At 36.3% G+C, this 21,648-nt stretch overlaps 1 protein-coding gene across 2 annotated transcripts in view; it reads right to left on the bottom strand.

The window, feature by feature from the left end:
* Positions 1–3,279: 3,279 nt before the first annotated feature.
* HCFC2 (host cell factor C2) overlaps positions 3,280–21,648 on the bottom strand; it is a 38,500-nt gene continuing 20,131 nt past the window's right edge. Inside the window, exons 10-16 of one of the 2 annotated variants that reach the window (XM_084880114.1) lie at positions 21,344–21,445; positions 15,994–16,171; positions 12,864–13,067; positions 12,017–12,090; positions 9,897–10,034; positions 7,313–7,498; positions 3,280–6,705 (exon numbers count right to left, since the gene is read on the bottom strand). In XM_084880114.1, the coding sequence (XP_084736240.1) occupies positions 6,391–6,705; positions 7,313–7,498; positions 9,897–10,034; positions 12,017–12,090; positions 12,864–13,067; positions 15,994–16,171; positions 21,344–21,445 (1,197 nt within the window). In that variant the 3' untranslated portion in view covers positions 3,280–6,390. The remainder of the gene's footprint in view (positions 6,706–7,312; positions 7,499–9,896; positions 10,035–12,016; positions 12,091–12,863; positions 13,068–15,993; positions 16,172–21,343; positions 21,446–21,648) is intronic. The other variant, XM_084880115.1, reaches the window with a different exon arrangement.

Raw genomic sequence — 21,648 nt, 5'->3', positions numbered from 1 at the left:
AAAAATTCTCAGGTGGCTACAAGACCCAAATCTTACCCATATTTAAGCTGGCATGGACAATGCCACCAGGGGGAGCTAGCCTGCAACTGAGAGCAAAATGATTTTGGATCAAGCAGTTCCTTGGACCTTCAGAACAATGCCCACTCTCTTACATGCTATGCGCATGCACACCTTTGTTATACCGGATGGTAATTATCAGACCTGTAGCTTTTTCCTCCGTCTCCTTTAAGAAACAGAGACTGTGTCCTAACCAGTTTGGCTCAGTGGATCAGCCTGTGGACTGAAGGGTCCCAGGTTCAATTCCCGTCAAGGGCATGTACCTTGGTTGTGAGCACATCGCCAGTAGGGAATATGCAGGAGGCAGCTGAATCTGTGTTTCTCTGTCATCGATGTTTCTATCTCTCTATTCCTCTCCCTTCCTCTCTGTAAAAAATCAATAAAATATATTTTTAAAAAAGAAAAGAAACAGAAAGTTGGGGGAGGGAGGGCACCTTTCTCAAGTGCTTAGGGAACTTCTATCTCCCCAGATAGGAAGAGAAACGAATAAATCCTCTTGGTCAGAGCTGAACACCTATTGGACCATGATTTACTTGTGGGAAGAGTTAATCTCACGTTCAAAAACAAATACCAGCTGCTACCTTTTATTTTTAACTTGTGTATGCTCCGACACAGAGGGTTTCTTTTTATACCTTCTCAATTCTCATGCTGAGTAATGAATGAAGTCTCTTTCAGCTTGGCTCTGGGTGCTAAGGGGACCGGGAAGGGAGAGTGGGTAGGATGAGGGACCATTTCCTTCTCTGCTCCAGCTTTCACATCTGTTATGCCTCCAATCCATACTTTTTGCACTTCAGAGATTGTAATGTAAATACCCTGACATCTCTGAGCATTCTGCAAAGACGTTTTGCTGAACCAGCAAATCAAATCAGGAAATAGGAAATCCTTCTGTTCCCTCCACAGCCTCACACCTATAACTTCCTACCACAGGCTTCATAACCCTGTATTCTCAAGACTGGAATCTGAAGTATTACCATGAGCGGTAGTCAGACTGTGAGTCTGATTAACTTTAAGTACAAGCTTCTTGCTCAAATCAAGTTATGCAAGATACCAACTATGCAAAACAAAAGAACCTCAACATACTCATTTTCAGATGTCCGAGGTGAGAGGAATAATCACAGAAGTGGACATTTTCCTGATTTTAGTTCTCCAGAGGTCAGAAAAGAAGTAAATGAATACTAATAAAAAAAATCTATTTTGGACAAGGAGGCTGATATCCTTGAATTTTATAGCCTTTCATTCTTCATTCAATTTATATAATTTATTGTTTCTATGCAGAATGTTGTAGTTCATGTTTTCCCACGCCTGATAAAAAAGTCTTTTCCAGATCATAGAATATATAAGTATGGGGATTCCCAACTACACCTGGGAAACTTGGAAGGAAGGTATGCCAATGTTATTTTGTTCTCCAGTAGTTTAAGACTCCTTTGTCTCTCAAGCTCAGAGGAGAAAAAGAGACCTGACTGGGAATGTAACGGAATCCAGTGTGGCTCTAATGCTGGTGTTCCATGTCCTCCAGCAGTCCCCTGTGCTTAAATATTAACAGTAAATAGTTTTTTCTAATGTTAGACAACTATCCATGGCTTGCCTATAGGGAAACAGAGAAGTTAACTTTGAAAATATTTTTAGTTCATTCTCCTGATCATCCAGTGTTAAAAATGACATTCTAGCAATGCTGACTGATTTCACTAAATGCTGAGATCTTTTAGACAACAGGCTCCCTCTTGAGATCTATGCACATCTACATTAAACTCTTCTAGCCTAGTAAATTTGGGACATACCCTTATTTATCCCAGAACTTCTCTCAGGAACCTAAGTAATAATAGCAGGACAGGAGAAGACGAAGCTGGAGACTTCATTTCCTCCAAAGCCTTATTAAATCTGCTAAAAACTCTTTCCCTTTCAGAGTCTTCCTCCCCTTTTAACCACAACTTGATAAAGGGGAGTGAGAGTATGGAGAGATACAAAGGCGACAACTTTCTGTAATAATTTGTTGAAATATTTCAGTACCAGCTACGTGGGTAATGTGGGAGAGAAATAAGAACCCAGGCTCCGCCGCAGAGATCTCCCACCTGCCAGAGGGAGAGGAACAAACAGGGCGCACCGTCTAGAGGCAGCTACGAAAGGAGATTTAACAAGGACAGTGGGGGTACAACAAGAAGGGGTAAAATCCACCCGTAATTGGAATGCCAGGAACTGCTTCATTTCATCAGGTTGGCAAAATTTGACCAGAATCTTGAAAAAAATGGACGAGTCCAGTAGGGGTGGGAAAGGAGACAGAAATACGTAATGGCAGAGCATGGTATCAAAGAAACAACAAAAAAGACTTGTGACAGTGTCAAGAGAATGATTAAAATGACTTAGTAAAACCAAAGAATTCACTGGATCTGGGAACTGAGAAGTATTTCTGACCTTTTGCAAGATCCATTTCCATGGTGTAGCAACTGTGAGTTAAAAATGGGTGAAAAGCATAAGGAAAAAAAAATTAAATATATTTCACTTATATCTGGAATCAAAAAAAAAAAAAAAAAAAAAGCAAAACAAATAAACAGAAATAAACAATCAAAGGGGAGGCAGGCATAGAAATACGTGCAAAGGTGAACAGGAATAAGAGATGCAAAATTCCAATTATAAATTAATAATCCACGGGATGAACAGTGTATACAGCACAGAGAATAGTCAATTAGATCATCATAACTTTGCTTGAAGACAAATGGGTACTAGACTTATCGTGGTGGTCACATCATGCGGTATATAAATGTTAAATCACTGTTGTATACCTGAAACTAATATTATATGCTAACTATGCTTTAATAAAAAAAAATTAAAGAGTAAGTAGAAGACAAAAAAAGAGGTGACAAGTTTAGACTGTGTTTGGAGCTATTTGCCTTTTACTTACAAACATACTAGTTCAGCTACAATAGGCTTAGGCTTTACATTTCTGCAAGAAAATGACTACCTAACACAATCCACTAACTTAAAAACAAGTTTTTAGACACAATCCATTCTTTATGAACCTGCCTATGTTATTTTACATGACTAATATAAAATCAACACTTCTATAAGTTTACTCTGCCATCACTATTTTTTTCTTTCATATAGTTCAACATAAATAACACCTATACTTGGTAATAGTAGAAAAGGTGCTTTATTTTACATATCATTGGTACACAATACATAAAACTGCCTAAAGTAAATCTTGAAAAACATAACTGCAGTTAAACCTTAAGTGGTGAAAGACCAAGTCTATTTTGCAACTTACTTCATTTATGACCAAATGACTACAATAATTTTAAATACTAATAATCTCTTTATATCCAATGTTACAAATGATTTTTATGCTACAAGTGCTGCACTTTTAATAAAAAAAAATCTCCAGTTATAGTAGACTATATCTCTAATCAGAACAAATTTTTACTAGTCTACAAGTCTTTGAAATAATGATCAACAGTTTCACCTCCTTATAGATTATATTTACGTAATTGGGTTATAGGGCAGGGGGCCTCATACATGCAATGATATTATTTCCATTAAAAAAAAATGCAGGTGAAAGTGAGTTTATAATATCTTATTTTAATTCTAGTTAAATTGTCAAAACAGGTTACTAAATTAAAATGAAACCAATACAATATTTTAGAAAACATAATTCTAGAGCATGCAACATCAAAATCTTTTTACTACATAAATGAACCAAAGTTGCAGAGCCCAGGAAGAGGACCGTGGCACAAAGACTTGAATATCTGAATTGCCTACCCAGGTTGGAGCAGTAAAAAAACTAATTTAACTAAGTGTATATCCTCTTATGACATCTGCATTACATAGCCCACTGCTACTCAACTGGGATCTCCCCTTAGAAATGTACCAATCACAAGCTAAATGCGCTTCTCTTATTATTTACCCCAATCCATTCTAATCATGAACACACAGCTCAAAGAGGTCTTATTAACTGTTAATGTCAAAGCCACAGAGATTTCTCAATGGCATCTTTCAGTCACCAATCACTTATCAGAGAGATAAATGTGACTAGCATTTAATGTACAAATGCTAAATAATGATAATAGACTCTGGGCTAATTCTCCAAGTAAAACATTCGCTATTTTAACAAATCCTTTCGGAAAGAAAGAATACCTTTCTAGAAAATAAGGCAGACGATAGAACCAAAAGTTCATATTCATCTCCTGGTCTAGGACAGTAGAAGCATTTAAGCAAAGTAAACTAAATCAAATACAAAATATAAGCAAAGCATACTCAAACAAATATTCCATTCTTTGCTTAAAATCAGCTTATTCTTTGTCATTAAGAGAAGTGCTTCATGATACAAACTGTTAATTTATACAGAGAATGAAGGACTTAAAGCCAGACCTTTTTCTAATAAAGCAAACAGGTCATTAAAATAATTGGGCCCGATACACATACTTACTATAACTTTCCATTCTTACTCTTTATAACTAAATGCACACACATACACAACAAACCCTAGCATTTAATATGTGCAAAATTGCTTACCATTTATTTTAACTTTGGTTACGTTTTTTGTTTAGCCTATATCGACACATTATGGAAGCTATACAAATGATAACAAACATAATAATGAGGTAAAATTCTACTAGTGCAAAAAGCAAGCATATGCCAAAAAGCAAAGCATATGAGTTAAACAAATGCAGAATGAAGCTCTCACCAAGGGTGGTGCTGGGATAACAAACCAGAGAAGCTCCTTGTAAACACTGTTTGTAAAATACACATTTAAAGATTAAGGATTCATACAGCCACAAAAAAAGATATTCTAATAACACCATAGTAGTGCATTTATTTTATCTTTAGAGTTTGGAAATTCACTCAGTATGCATCTAACAACTTGCATATTTTCTTCAAGAGAAATTTACTTAATGAGACACATTAATTACAAATACTGTGGTATAAAAATCCCAGTTCTTTACAAAAATTATATATTAAAATATTCTATACACTTTAAATTAGTAACTGGAACATACATATAGTATATCAATTCTGCACAATTAAATCTATCTTTGTGTGGAGTATTATACATGAAGTTGGAGGACATAGCTACTCAGTCAACCTAAACTGGCATAGGTTATAAGATATAAAAAAGATAGACCTGTGCCGCTGCAGTTACTGCAGTTCTTAGTTTGAAATATCTTTGTGCAATTATTGCTCTGTATCTATTCCCAATTTGAATAGGCAGTGAAACCAAGAAATTCCTAAAAGATTTAAAACAGATTACCTGTAGCAGAGTATCCACAATGCCTATCTGCATCTTTAAGGTTGTAATGGAACCTGAGTAAGCTATCTAATGCTTATATTTCAGTTGTAAATATTTTTATACAATTTTGAGGTAAAAACAATGCAAAAATAAAATATTTAGAGCATTTACAAAAATCTTACAAATGTTTAAAACACTATTTCAAAATCTGTGTCCATTTAAGGTGCTTCTTTCTTTTTTTCAATAAGGGGAATGTGCAGTTTAACTTTGAATGTTTTAGTTTTAGCAAAAGCAAAGTTAGGGCCAATGAAAACGGATGTTAAAATGTTCAGGGACATACTTCACTTCTGATGAGAATATAGAATTTAAGTGCTGAAAGGGACCTTAAAAGTAAAATTTTAAAACTCCCTCATCTATTAATGAGGAAATCGAGGGCCAGATAAGTTAAGTGCTTTGGCCAAAAATATATTCCAATATATCACCCTAATATGAATCGAGAAAACCCATTATATTTCGCCATAATTTGGGAAAATAATAAAATTCAAAAACAGTTTCTGAACTTGCCTCTTTTTAGATTTCAGTAAGTTCTGTTCCAAATATATATAAACAAAAAAATCAAATGGCTGCTAAGACTAATAAAACAAATATTACTCAATAGGAGACACTAGTGAGAGGATCACTGATCATATAAAGTTAGAGGAAGTACTCATAGTCAGGGCCTTTACAATGTAAGGAATGTTTACGGTATAAGACAGCACACTGTACAACAGCCAGTTACTAGAATCTCCTCAATAACCCTAGGATGACTGAGTTACATGACCTTTATAAAATATATTGGGGTAATAATGTCTTCTAGCTTTTATCTCAATTTTACTATTTTCTTTTATAAAAGAGCTATAACTAAAACAAAGAATCCATATACTAAATCTCAGAGAGTCTTTGCTTCTTTTCTATTTTTATTAGGATCTAGAATTGAGCAAATACATTTTAAGAACAGCTTACAAATTCAAATTCAGAACTGCTAGAAATTCAAAGAATACTCTTTTTAAATGACAAATCTTCATAACCAGTTACTAATAAATAATCATAATCACAATAGCTTTAGTAAAAACAATTCAATTTAAAGGTCCTTTTTTATTGTTACCTTGAAGCCATCGAACTTGTGTAGCTGGTCCATATCCCTTTTCATTCTTTGCTGATATTCTGAACACAATGGCAGGTCTGGATGTATAATCAATGTGTGCATTTGCAAGTTGCCCAGTGGTCACTATACATGATGTCTTAAGACCACAATAAATCCTCATAAAAACAAGTTGACTTGGATTATCTTGTATTTGTGCTGTGCGGATTGCCAAATAGGCTGAATATTCCAAAATATTTCCAGAAGGTGAAGTTGGAGGTTCCCAGGAAAGATGGATACCCTCAACATTCTTGAAGAGAGGAGAGGAAAAAAACAGGTGAAGGTTCTGAAGTTTTCTCTACTATGTTAATTCTATCTTTAAGAATACAAAGTGCTTTTTGTATTAGATGTTAGAACTTTTATTGTTGAGTTTTAAAAACCTACCTTAATTGGATCTGCAATGTGTAATTAATGCCCACTTTTCAAAAACATATCAATTAAGCAGGCTTAATTCTCTGCTTGTCTTATGCCAAGAAAGGTATTTTTCTTGCTTGAAAGCAGGTATTTTCTCTAAAATTTTAATGGGCAGGACCTTAGGATAAAATATAATCCAATTTTATGTATTCTATTAAATTTTTCCAGCACAAACCTTTGGTTCCATAAACAAGAATACAATTAATATTAAGAAACAGCAGATTTCTCTTTCTTTAACTTGGATGCTGTAATCCTGCTTGAAATCTGGTTCTTAAAAATATTGTGATTGGTTAGCAAGTAATATTCTTTTAACCTTTTAATACACCCTTTTTAAATATCTCCCATTTCATTAGACACTAACAAGAATCTCTTTATTGACAGTTTTACTTCATGTACAAAGTTTCAAATAATTTACATAACCAAGTCTTAACCAGACATCTCACCTTTGAAATTCTGACTGCAGAAGGAGCTCCAGGAAAACCAGGAATACAAGTTTTAAATTCACTGATTTTGCTGAAAGGGCCTATTCCACAACCATTGATAGCAGCAACCCTGAATCTGTATCCTGTGCCTGGAACAAGATCTTGTTTCTTAAGTAAACTGTAGTCAGGGACATCTGCATTTCCTATCTAAAATGCAATACATGCAAAAGTAAAGAAAAGGTGCAATTAGTTATTTTGTAATTAAACATTAAAAAAATACATTTTATTGATTTTTTTATAGAGAGGAAGGGAGAGAAATAGAGTTAGAAACGTCGGTGAGAAACATCTATCAGCTGCCTCCTACACACTCCCCACTGGGGATGTGCCCACAACCAAGGCACATGCCCCTGACCGGAATCGAAGCTGGGACCCCTGAGTCCGCAGGCCAAAGCTCTATCCACTGAGTCAAACTGGTTAGGGCTAAACAAAACTTTTAAATTATTTAAAGGTTGTAGTCTACATTTATGTATTTCCCCCTTTTCCCACATGGAATGAGACCTCCAATACCAAAACAACTGAGCCCATAAACTGGTGATTCTACTCAGGAAAAGTGCCCTTCCAGTTGAGAATCACTGATTATAAAAAGAAATGCAAGGATATTGTGCACATGAAGAGTCCATAGGCAGCAAAAATTAACAACCACTATAAACAAAGTAACAACTATCTCATCTCCAAGCTGAATAAATGTTAAATAACTGGATTTCATACTCTAAGTAGGAAGATTATAATATTTACAGCTTTCAAATAATTTTTACATATTCTCCCTAACTTTTACTACCCCTCTGTGAAACATGCAGGACCAACACATCATCCCATTTTAAGGGAGCTATGTCATCTCCATAGGAAACGGAGTCTCAGAGAGCCTAAATGAGTGATTTGTCAAAGGTCATACTGTTGAGTCCTGGAACTAATCATGTAAACCCAAGTTTACTGATTCTTTTTTTTTTTTTTTAAATATATTTTATTGATTTTTCACAGAGAGGAAGAGAGAGGGATAGAGAGTTAGAAACACCGATGAGAGAGAATCATCGAACAGCTGCCTCTTGCACACCCCCTACTGGGGATGCGCCCGTAACTAAGGTACATGCCCTTGACCGGAATCGAACCTGGGACCTTTCAGTCTGCAGGCCGACGCTCTATCCACTGAGCCAAACCGATCCCGGCCCAAGTTTACTGATTCTTAATGGTAAGTTCTTTTTACCTTTTAGGAAAAACAAGTAGCTGTTAGGACCTTATATGAATATTTCCTTATATATGAAATCAAACTGCAGTCAGAAACTTCAATAGGCATAATACTAACAAATTATTAACCAAGACTTGTATTTTATTTTCAAGAATTGGAAAAATCCGCCAGGACCGGTTTGGCTCAATGGATAGAGCGTCCGCTTGGGGACTGAAGGGACCCGGGTTCGATTCCGGTCAAGGGCATGTACCTTGGTTGCGGGCATATCCCCAGTAGGGGGTGTGCAAGAGGCAACTGGTCGATGACTCTCTCTCATCGATGTTTCTAGCTCTCTATCTCTCTCCCTTCCTCTCTGTACAAAAATCAATAAAATATATTTTAAAAAAAAGAAAAAAGAAAAAAGAAAAAAAAAAGAATTGGAAAAATCCAATATGAAAAAGAGGGATACTGGAAGTAATATTAGAAAAACTAAAATATAATGATAACTTATATATTCACCATTTGTGCAGATCTTTGGGAGATTCAATTTATTTCTTGGCAATTCTCTCTCTGAAATTCCCCATTCCAGATAAAAATTAGTTCAGTATGCTTTGGGGCTATTATCTATTTCACAATCCTCAAAGGGTTAAAGTCTTATTTATATGTATGAGGTCCTCCTTTAAGGGATTTCAGAACCAAGGGAAACTTAAATGGTATTCACTAGCCTAATTTTTTAAAATTGTGAAATCAGAAATAAAGTTCAGAGTAAGAAAAACATTCTATTCTCTAAACACATCACATAATAAAATTAGAGATATTTCAAAAAATCCTTATCCATACTAGCCAGACTATATTATTTATGACTCAAAACTCAGCCCAGTGATTGCATAAGATTTCTAAATTACCTGCTTGTGCCCTAGCTGGTTTGGCTCAGTGGACAGAGTGTCAGCCTGCGGACCAAAGGGTCCCCAGGTTCAATTCGGGTCAAGGGCTCATACCTCGGATGCACCGGGTATTCTCCCACGCCCCGGCCCTTGTCAGGGCGCATGCAGGAGGAAACCAATCGATGTGTTTCTCTCACATCAATATTTCTCTCTGTCTTTCCCTCTTTCTCCCACTCTCTCTAAAATCAATGGGAAAATACCCTCGCTCACCCGATTAAAAAACAAAAATCAATAAAGAAATTACCTGCTTGTGATATATTTTATAGAAAGATCCTTTAAAAAGAATACAACATAACTAGGTATATAGAATTCTCAATTACAGATTGTGAACAGATCCTAATTTCACGCATTCAAGTGTCTTCAATTAAAGTTACATAAAAAAAAAAAAGCCTCATTCTAGAGGCTTATAACTCAGTGTAGAAAATACATCAATAGCTACCTTTGAGATGCTTTGCTTCCCTTTTGGCAGCAAATAAAACTGGCTCACCAACGCTGTATTGTTTTTAAAAATTCCTACATCACACCACTGTCGTTCTCCTGTTTTCGTTGTGGCCACTGGGGTTGAGGGAGTCTCTTTCTGATTTCAGAGAAAGAAAAATTTATGAAGACTCTTATTGAGCATATAATAAATTTCTAGATTTAATAACTCCATGCAGTGATCTACAAGTAAGCATATGGGGAAACACCGCAACATTAATAGTTCATAAGTAAATAAACTCTTAAGAGATTAGGTCAACTGACAGTGAAACAGGGATGCCAATTCAAACACAGGGAGTGACAGGCATTCTCCAGGTCAGTAGCTCTGGACTACCATCCTCGCTGGAGTTAGCATGCTTTCCAATCCACTAGTGGTATGTTAAAATGCCAGCTGTTTTATAGAACATTGTCATTTCAGAGACTCTCTCAGAAAGTGTAATCTCTTTAGTGTGACAATACAACTGGCTCCAAAAGGAGCTAATAAGAAAAAATTCATTCCAAGCTGGCTTATTTCTAGATTCAAAAACAACTAGCAGAAATTCAATGATCTTTGCACTTGAAATACCTGTGATTCTCCAAACCTAAAAGGAGAAAAAATGTTCAAAACTAAAATGCAATTTGAATACACTTTAGTAGATGTACTAAAGAGGAACAGATTAAACAGTTTTACATTTTTTACCTTGCTTTAAAACAAATAAACTTCCTCTACCTTAAGCTACTTTTATGATAAGTGAATTATACTTATCCCTGGAACTAACCTTTTTAAGCCATCTTCTTTATAAATGAGACACTGTTTCCAGAAGCTCAAAACAAATGTGCACTTCAGTTATTTATTTCTGTCTTAAATATATAACAGCAGAGGTACATGCTTACAATTCACATTATTTGTTATTTAGGCTATCACACACGACAAAGTGAACTAATCAAGAGTCTTTAAGGTTTTTCTTTAAAAAAAGGAATAGTTTTGAACTTGTTTTCATTTTTAAAGTTGTAAAAACTCTCTTCAACAACTTTTATAAAACAACTGGCTCCAAATGAAATAACAAATACCATTCTGGCTGATGCATCACAAAATAGATTTAAGAGAAAAAAAGTTCACTTTAATAATTCTTCCCTGAGAAGAATCTAAGAACACTAGGATTTAACATTCTGTAAAGGTAAAAGTTGATGACAGTAAATATACTATCAAAATCAGTAAAATCATGATTGGGAAAAAAAATTAAAACCACAGACAATTCTTGAAAACTCTAAAAAGTAAATATTAGGTCAAATAAAAACTCTTGCTCATAGCAATAAAGTTGAAATAATTGATAATTTAAAAATAAATAAAAGGTATATGCACACACATGCACACAAACATGTATTGTCCTTATATTTATCTAATTAAGACAATCTTGGTATCTTTGTGAAGCACTTTCCTAGCATTTTAAATTTGGTGCCATGCAGACCAATTCTAGCTTCCCTTTAAATCTGGCTGATTTAAATATTTTATGTAAGGCAGCAAATAATACTGTCCAATGTCAGAGAACACTGGGCTACCCTATAGGTATGTCTAACCCAATATCATAATATTCTGTTGTTCTCCTATTAAGCAGCTAGCAATAGAGCCATTCAAGTTTTATGTTCTATAACATATCTTTTTACTCCTAAAACCATTTATGTAATTTACATATCTATATCTACATACACATTTCTGATTATGAAAGTAACACATTTCATTATAGAAAAATATTGAAAGCATAAAGAATAAAATAAAAATTATCCGTGGCCCCACAACCTAGAAAAATTCATCTAGAATTGTAGTGTGGATGTGTGTGAATGCATTTGATATATGAATGGATGTATTAGGTGTATTTTTTAATAAAATTGGGACCACAATATGTATGTACATCTGTGTGTGTGTCTTTTTTCAATTAATATTACTGTGAACATTCTTCCTATTCAACCTTTTATTTCTCAATCTATGTCAAATCATTACTTGAGTACACACACGGCTATTTCTGTAATTTATGTAAAAAATGCTCAGTATTTAAAGTCTATTTAACCATCTGTAAACACACGGTCTCCATGTCATATACTTACAGAAAACGGCATTGCTGCAGTATGTGTCTCCACACGGCTGATCTTAGTTGCAGGCAGTGCACAGGTTTCATCAACTAAAAATTATACAATTCATCAGATAAGACTTACATAATCACTTATTAGACACATTAAAATATAAATTATAAATATACAAAATTAGCCAGAGGGAAAAACACCACAAGAACTATGTACTCTCTAATTCAAACTAATTCACAAAGTTGATTTTTTCAGGGTTTGATAACCAGCTAGAACTTCAGCAAATATTTACCAAAGATGAAACACAATTCCTAATTACAAAAAAAAAAAAAATAAGAATTTACAAAATCAGAAATCAATCAAGCTGGGAGAATTGTTACTCCATAGTCTAAAACTAATCTTTTCTAAGGAAAAAAAAATTGTTGAATATATTCACGGTATTGTGTTTCAGTGTGTGTCAATTTAAATATTTTATGTAAGACAGCAGAGAGTACTCTATATAATAAAGTGCTAATATGCTAATTAGACCAAACAGCCAAACTACCATCAGGACAACATTCTGGACAACCTTCTGGATGAAGCTGGGACTACAAGGGCCGGTGGGAGCTGCGCGGGCTGAGCCTCTTGCACAAATTTCCTGCATCAGGCCTCTAGTATTGCATAATAATTTTAATTGAAATAATTTATATGTTTATATATAGTTCAATTCAAGGTGAACTGCAACTCCCAGCTAAAATAAATCTGATTTATATACAAATTAAAGGTTCAAAATACAGTATGTGAAACACATTTCATTTCCCATTTAGAACAAGTTTGATGAATTTACATACAAAAATGCTTCAAAATACAGTATGTGAAATACATTTCAAACCTTCAGATTTGGTATTGAATGTTGTTAGTGAAGTTTCATCTTTAACAACTGCCCCATTTGTACTGGAGGATTCAGTTTTAATGGTCTGCTGGGTTACCATAGTTTGTGCGCTGCAAACAGTACTGGATACAGAAGTTTCAGGAATTACTGTTCTTAAGTCCAGGCAACTACTTAGAACACCTAAATTTGCTGAAGTGTGAGGACCTAAAATTAAAGGGAAAAGATCAATTATTAACATAATAACTGCAGATAATTGTTGTATCTTAGAGTTCTTATCATATAATTCTTGGTATTTTTCCATTTTAAAATCATAAACATGAGCACCATAAATGTCATTCATACTAATTAACCATTTGGCAGAAAATATTTAGAAAAATAAAGTGTATAATGTCTAAAACAGATGTCCAACTTCTCAGCTCCCTCTTCCATTCTAAACACTGAATCATTGTTCTCCAACTCTACTAAATCATGCATCAGATGGCCTTGCCTCCCGTTTTAGGGGGGAAAATAGAGGTCATCAGGTATGAATGCCATCAATTTTGTGCCTTCTCCTGTCCTCAACTAGAAAGGTATTTATGACTATGTCCACCCTCTCCATCTTCTCTTCCATTTCAGAGAATGAGCTGACCTCTCTCCTAAGGAAGTCTAATCTCTCTTCCTGAACCCATTCCTCCCCCATATTTCAGGACCCTCTGACCAGTCATTCCTCCCTCTATAGAATTCATAGATTCTTTTTCGTTAATAGTTTTGGGCCCTCAATTCATAGCATTATCAAGTCTCTCAAGCAAATACTCACCTTCCTTAACCCCACACCTCCCAGTTATCCTGTTACTCTCTCCCCTTGCTATTCCCTTCTGAACAGTCCTATTTCCCTGCCCTCTGCAAATGTGGTTTCTGAAACACTACCTATTTTAATGAAATGGCTCTGGCAGACATCAATGATTTCTAAGGGATACTTTTCAATTTTAAATCACCTCACCTTTCTGCAATGTAAACTATACTGACCATACACTCCTTTTTGAAGCCATTCCTTTCTATAGGTAACTTATCTTCATTCATTCTGCAATATGAAGATTTACTACCTACCAGACTTTGTGCTCGTTTCGATAACGGTGAGACAAAGAAAGTATGGTACACACCTCATGAACGTACAGTCACATGGTAGAGAGAGAGATGCACACACTAGTCACAAACTGTGATGCCCACTTCAGAGGGAAAAAATGATACCAATATTTTTGGTTCATTTCCTAACCTGCTAGGAACCCCTTTTTAATCTCTTCAGCTAGCTTCTCTCCTTCAAATGATCCTTTAAATGCAGGCATTCCTAAGCCTTTTTTCCTTTTACATATTTCCCCTGTGTTTTAACTACCATTCATGATTATACCTCTTTCAAATACATGATACGGGCACTGTACCAGGTGCTGGAAATAGAGCAGTGAACACATCAAACAGGGTCCCTGCTTTGAGAAGTTTACATGTTAAGGACCCTTAACTTCTACAGTTATATTTACAGACAAGAACTGCCTCCTAGACTCCAGACCTAAGTATCCAACTATCCATTAGAAATCTTTACCATATGTCCCTCAAATGTCTCAAAAACAGTCAAATTCACACTTGCTCCTATATTTCTTCTCTTGATGACAAGTATCAGCAACCATTGAATGTCCAACACTGGGAGTCATGTTCAACACGTTTTTATTTCTCATATCCAACCAATTCTCAAGACTAATAGTCTCCAAAATAATGTATTCTCTTTCCTCCAACTGACTGACTGCTTTAGTCTCGATGTATCTCTCAGAATCCTGAAAGTTTCCCAAACTATTTCTATTATAATTCTTCCTGATGATGAGACTAGAGTTCCCTTTCCAAAATAAAACAAAACAAGAAACTAATCATGTCACTCTTCCACTCTTGAAAAATACCAGCTATCCCAACCAGCAGAGAAAAAAACCCCAATCTGCTCATGTTAACCTGAGATTGGGTAGCCATTTACTCACACCCTTGAGTATCGATGATGTGCCAGGTACTGTCACTGTTTAACTACTTTGATTTTCCCATTTGCCTAATATTCATTTTATCCAGACTGCCTTACAATGTAGAATTTAGAGTATATTAATATTTTGAAATCTCAAAGCTCATATTTGTTTATTAGAGTGTAAACTTATTTATAAAATAGACATAGAAAATCACTACACAAAATAAATTAAAGTTGAGATCTAGGACCAAGTTTCTATAATTTTGACCAAATAATTTTCTTATATCAGAAAATCAGTAAGACAAAAGCACTCTCCTCTTCCACGAGTAATGAAAAGACAAAACTTATAGGAAATTATTTTCCTTGAACATTTTTTCTGCAATCAACTTATAAAGAAAAATGGAAATAAAAAGAATATTACAATGGCTAAGTTTGAATCATTAAAAAGGAATTAAATTTAATCAGCTGTCATAATTTTTTTCAAATTGTAAAATAAAGTCACAGGAACCTATGTCAAGGATGTATCAGAATGAGATTTATAAAATAATTTTAGGTACTAAAATCAGAAGCAATGCTAAATATATCTCATCTGGTTTCAGACTATTCATACTAACTTATTTTAAATATAAAGATCATCAAATCATAAGCTTTCCCATGATTGCAATAGCTCTCATAAGTGAACTATCTTTCTGAAAATAATCCAGTTATTTGCTGAACAAATATTTACTAAGTGACTACTTTACCAGGCTTGAATCTGGGTGCTAAGAAAATAGAAGTGAACAAGATAGACAAAAAAATCCCTGTCCAAAATAAATAATATTAAACAGTTATAAATGCTAAGAAAATAGAGCAATAGGATAGTGACACTGAACACACTGGCCAGCTACAAACACAAGAGCTTCCTTATTTAAATTATTTCTTTTCATTTTAAATGTATTTTTTATTGTTATTTAAAGTCCATTGCTCATAATTATTCATTACTATTCAATTTATTAATTGTAATTGACATCATACATCACTCTAGTCAATTTGTTTGGTATATTATTATTTTGAAAATGGATCAAAACCATATAACATTTACTTTTTCAAGCACTCAAAAAGTCCCTACCATTATTATAAAAAGCTGTAGCTTTACTTAAAACACTATCTTTATACCTTCATTTTTCCTTAGCATATCCACCATACAACTATTATGATTAGAAGCATTAGTTGCCAAAGGTGAATGTAAAACGGCATTAGAATCAGTCGATGATTTGAGATCTGGTTTGTTTTTCACTGGAGTTCCTTTCATAACTGTATGTTCAGTTTTTGCACTGTTCATTGTATCACTGATCTACAAGAAATAAAATAGTTTATTGTAGCAAGCAATGCTCAATTGCATAGAAATACATGTAAAAACAAGCAAATTTACAACTTAATGATTTTGAAAAAAAGTTAACCAAAATATGAAATAGTTTAAATTATATTCTTAATTTGTAAGAATTATTTTTAAAATTTAAAATAGTTTAAGAAAACAATTTCTTTTTACTTAATTTCCATTCTCAAATGGCTTGTTCTAAAGGGAAAGGGGAGGGGAAAATCTACATATTTATAACTTGTAGTTAATATTTAAGTAAATATGGATGTAACATAGGAGACTGCACCACAGCTACTGAATCTAACATTCTGGTTAAATTTTCTTAACAAGGATCAGACATGTATATTACTGATCTGATGACTCCTAAAAGCAAAATCTCAGTTACATGGACTCTTCAAGCAAAATAATTATTCTGGATAACTGAACTTTCCATAAAGATATCAAGATTTAATACACAGACACATCAATATGCTTTACCATTAAACATTTTAGATAGGAATCATCCTAATTATATTTTATTTTTCTTAGTAAACATACTATAAAGAACACATTAAAAGTTTTTTCTATTTCATATCATTAATGTGAACATCAGTTATTATATTACAACTAGAGGTCCTGCGCAAAGGGCCTCGTGCACTGGTCTGGGGGGGCGGGGTTCCTCAGCCTGGTCTGCACCTTCTCGCAGTCCAGGACCCCTCCAGCTCCTTACCACCTGCCTGCTCGCTGCTCCTTACTGCTCAGCTCCCTGCTCCTTAGCACTGGGCCAGAGAGGCTCCTGTTGTGCTTGCCACCTGGAGCCCGGCTTCTGGCTGAGCGGCATTCCCCTTATGGGAGTGCACTGACCACCAGGGGGGAACTCCTGTGTTGAGCTTCTGCCCCCTGGTGGTCAGTGTGCTTCATAATTACCAGTCATTCTACCATAACGGTTACTTAAGCTTTTATTATATAGATTAGTAACTTTGCTTTTTCAGGAACCCTCAAGGAGAAACAAATGGCACTAGGGCCAAGAACACAAATTCCGCCATTGTTATTGTTATCACCAGAGGCCCAGTGCATGACATTTGTGCATGGGGAGGAGGGAGTCCCCTTAGCCCAGCCTGGGCCTTCCTGCAGTCCTACGCTCTCTCACAGTCCAAGACCCGTTGGGGGATGTCCGCCTGCATTGAGCACCTCTCCCTGGTGGCCAGTGCACATCATAGTGACCAGTCATTCCACCGTTGGGTTGATTTGCATATTAGTGTTTTATTATATAGGATACTTACAGGTGTAATAAACCATAAAAATGATCTGATTTTATTCCGATACTCCAATATTCCTGCTCCTTTTTAGTTACCTGTTTTTTGTTACTTTTCTGTCAATTATAACTATATTGTCAACTATAAATTCTCATGGCTCTACGGAAACTTAACATGCCCTATACCAGTAGTCGGCAAACTCATTAGTCAATAGAACCAAATATCAACAGTACAACGATTGAAATTTCTTTTGAGAGTCAAGTTTTTTAAACTTAAACATCTTCTAATGCCACTTCTTCAAAATAGACTTGCCCAGGCCGTGATATTTTGTGGAAGACCCACACTCAAGGGGCCAAAGAGCCACATGTGGCTCGTGAGCTGCAGTTTGCTGAAGACGGCCCTATACTTCTTTTCTTTTCTTTTTTTTTTTTTTTATTAAATTATTATCTGTGTACATATTTTAACATTGCCCCCCCCATACATACCCTCCCTCCCCAGAGACTTGTTATACTTCTTTTCTAATTGATAGTGATGGTGCTACTGTTAATAAATAATGATGATAGCCACAACCATTAGGAAGCATTATACTATGTGGCAGGAATTCTATAAGTTGAGTAATATGACCCCTATTATTCATGAAAAAAAAAATGAGATTCAGAGAGCAAAAGTAATCTACCCACAGTCAAGTAGTCAGTAATAACAGAGACAGAATCTGAACAAAGGTGTATGTCACTACAAAGTCTCCATATTATAATATCTCTCATGTACTCTGCTTAACAATCTGGTATCTATCTAGTCTAACTAGAAGTGTTTAAAGTGAGAAAAATAAGCCCTGAAGATTTCTGGTTAAACATAGCAGATTAAATACGTTTCAGGAGATTCTTCCAAAAACCCACCTCAAATAATCATAAAGAAATCTTTGTCTCTAGAGAGGCATAATCAAAAGAGGGACAGAGTAGGAAATTATTATACCTCATTATAAACCTTATAGTACTATCTAAAATTTTGAGAATCTATAATAATAAAAGTGTAATATGCTAATTAGACTGGACATCCTTCCAGACGACCTTCCCAACGAGCCGGGCTGCAAGGCAAGCCTGGGTCCCGGATGCCAGACAGAAGCCGGTGCCAGCAGCCAGGGGAAGGAAGGCCTACGCTTACACTAATTTCGTGCACTGGGCCTCTAATTTATATATAAAATATATACTCATCATATAACATATGTGTTTATAGCACCCCTTAGCCATGGTTTTGCTTTTTGCGATTTCAATTACCTTATCAACCAACCATGGGCCAAAAATATTAAATGGAAAATTCCAGAAATAAACAACTAATAAATCATAAGTTCTACATTGCATGGAATTCTGAGTAGCATGGTAAAATCTCCGGCTGTCCCACTCCATCCTGCCTGGATGAGAATCCACCCTTTGTCCAGTGTAGCCATGCTGTATACACTACCTACCCACTGGTCACATAATAACCATCTTGGTTATCAGATGGACTATTGTGATATCGCAGAGGTTGCCTTCAAATAACTCTTATTTTAATTAACAATGGTCCCAAAGTGCAAGAGTTATGATGTTGGCAATTTAGATATGCCAAAGAGAAGATATAAAGTGTTTTAAGTAAAAAGGTGAAAGTTCTCAACAAGGAAATTTTAAAAAATCATATGCTGAGGTTGCTAAGATCTATGATAAGAAAAAACCTTCTATCTGTGAAATTGTGAAGGAAAAAGAAATTTGTGCTAGTTTTGCTACCACACCTAAAACTGAGAAAGTTACAGCCACAGTACATGGTAAGTGCTTAATTAAGATGGAGAAGACATTAAATTTGTGGGTGAAAGAATGATCAGAAAACGGGTCCCAACATGTTGTGCAGAAAGAACTTAGCTCATATGAAGACTTTAGCAAGGGATCTCCTAAAACAACGACCACATTCATATAACCTTTATTACAGTCTATGGTTACAAATATTCTATTTTATTATTAACTACTAGAGGCCTGGTGCACAAAATTTGTGCACGGGGGCAGGGAGAGGGTTATCCTTCAACCCAGCCTGCACCCTCTCCAATCTGGGACCCCCTTGGTGGGATTGGGCCTAAACAGGCAGTCAGACATCCCTCTCACAATCCAGGACTGCTGGCTCCCAACTGCTCGCCTGCCTACTTACCTGATTTCCCCTTACTTCTGCCTGACAACATGATCACCCCCTAACCACTCCCATGCCAGCCTGATTGATGTCTAACTACTCCCCTGCCAGCCCCTTTACCCCCAACTTCCCTCATCTGCCGGCCTGGTCACTTCTAACTGCCCTTCCCTGCTGGCCATCTTGTATCCACATGGGGGCAGGACTTTGACCACATGGGGGCAGCCATACTGTGTGTTGGAGTGATGGTCAATCTGCATATTACTCTTTTATTAGATAGGATAGAGGCCTGGTGCACGGGTGGGGGCCAGCTGGTTTGTCCTGAAGGGTGTCCCAGATCAGGGTGGGGGTTCCCTTGGGGCATGGGGCAGCCTGAGTGGGGGGCCTGTGGTGGTTTGAAGGCCGGCCATGTCCCCCAGTGACCCAAGCGGAGGCCCTGGTACCTGGGATATATTTACTTTCTATAATTGAAACTTTGTAGCCTGGAGCAGAGCCAAGCTTCCTGCTCGCCCCAGGGTGGCAGCCATTTCTGTTTGGATTTGTTTACTTTTTATAATTGAAACTTTGTAGCCTTGAGTGGAAGCTTAGACTGGCCAGGGCAGGTGGAAAGCTTGGCTTCCTCTGTTGCCGGGGAAATGCCTCCCTCCTGCTCTCTGTGGCTGTAGCCATCTTGGTTGGGTTTATTTGCATACTAGCTCTGATTGGCCAGTGGGTGTGGCCAGTGGGCATGACTTGTGGGTGTAGCAGAGTGATGATTAATTTGCATGTTACTCTTTTGGTAGGTAGGATTATTGCTAATCTCTTATTGTGCCTATTTTATAAATTAAACTGCATCATAGACTACGTATGTATAAGAAAAAACAATATATAGGGTTTGGTACTATCCACAGCTTCAGGCATCCATTGAGGGTTTTAAAATGTACCTCCCCAGAGAAAATGGGGGACTATTTTGTGTGTGTGTGTGTGTGTGTGTGTGTGTGTGTGAATATATTAATATGGCCTACTCAGAAATAACTGTATGGACTTTATTATATCCCCTTTTTGGCATAATAAGTCTTTTTTGCTTATTACAGATCCTCTGCCATGTTCAGAACACCTGAGCCTATATCTACATCATTTTCCTTGAAAAGAATGTACTATGAATGTAGAGCACAGTTTGTTAGATAAGAGCAGTGTAAATCCTAGTAAGCTTATTCATTAATCTCTACAAAAACCTACTGTGAAGCTCTTCATAAACAAGAAATAACCTCACACACACCGGTGCTCAACTTAGCAACTCATATTCTTTGGTAAACAAAATACATAAATATATTTCATATATATTTTGAAAGTACATCTTTAGAAATTTAAAATGTGTATCATATTTAGAAATGGCAAAATCCTATATTATAATGAGGCAATATGAAAATTAACCCTCATACCATCACAAGATGGCACCCACAGTGGAGGCGGGGTTCCCATAACACAAGATGGCTGTGTCCACAGCAGAGGCAGGTTCCCATAATGAGCAATCAGCAGGGACATGAGGTTGCATCCCCTGCCCATGGGGGCTTGACTAAGGACCCCAAGCCATGCTCCCCACCTGGCAGGGCTTGCTGGGGGACCTCAGGCCACATCCTCCAGCCCAGTGCTGGGCCAGGGGATGCATGCCCAGTGTGCACAGGGGACCTGAGGCTGGGACCCCACCCAGCGATGCTTGACAGGGGTGGGGCTGGCCGGGGCTGGAACTCACCCAATGGGGGTGGGGCTGGCTGGGTCTGGAACTCACCCAATGGGGGTGGGGCTGGCTGGGGCTGGGTCTCACACAATTTTGAGGCACATGCAGGTGAGTGGGGTCTTGACTCTGGGTTCTGCAGTGCAACTGCAGATTCTGACAGGAGGAAGATTTTCATATACATTTTATTAATTTTCTTTCATCTCTGACACTTCTATTATAAAGGGAAAATACCAATATTAAAATATTTCCTCTAATTAAGTCCCTTTTAATGTGCATGAATTTCATGCACTGGGCCACTAGTTAAAAATAATGGATTAGCTTCTGATGCCATGTGTAATGAGGTCAGAGGTTTTTAA

This window comes from Pipistrellus hanaki (assembly GCF_964339955.1).
Source record: "Pipistrellus hanaki genome assembly, chromosome: 3".
NCBI lineage: Eukaryota > Metazoa > Chordata > Mammalia > Chiroptera > Vespertilionidae > Pipistrellus > Pipistrellus hanaki.
Note: the sequence above shows the minus strand (reverse complement) of the source record. Positions and strands in the feature narration are given on the sequence as shown.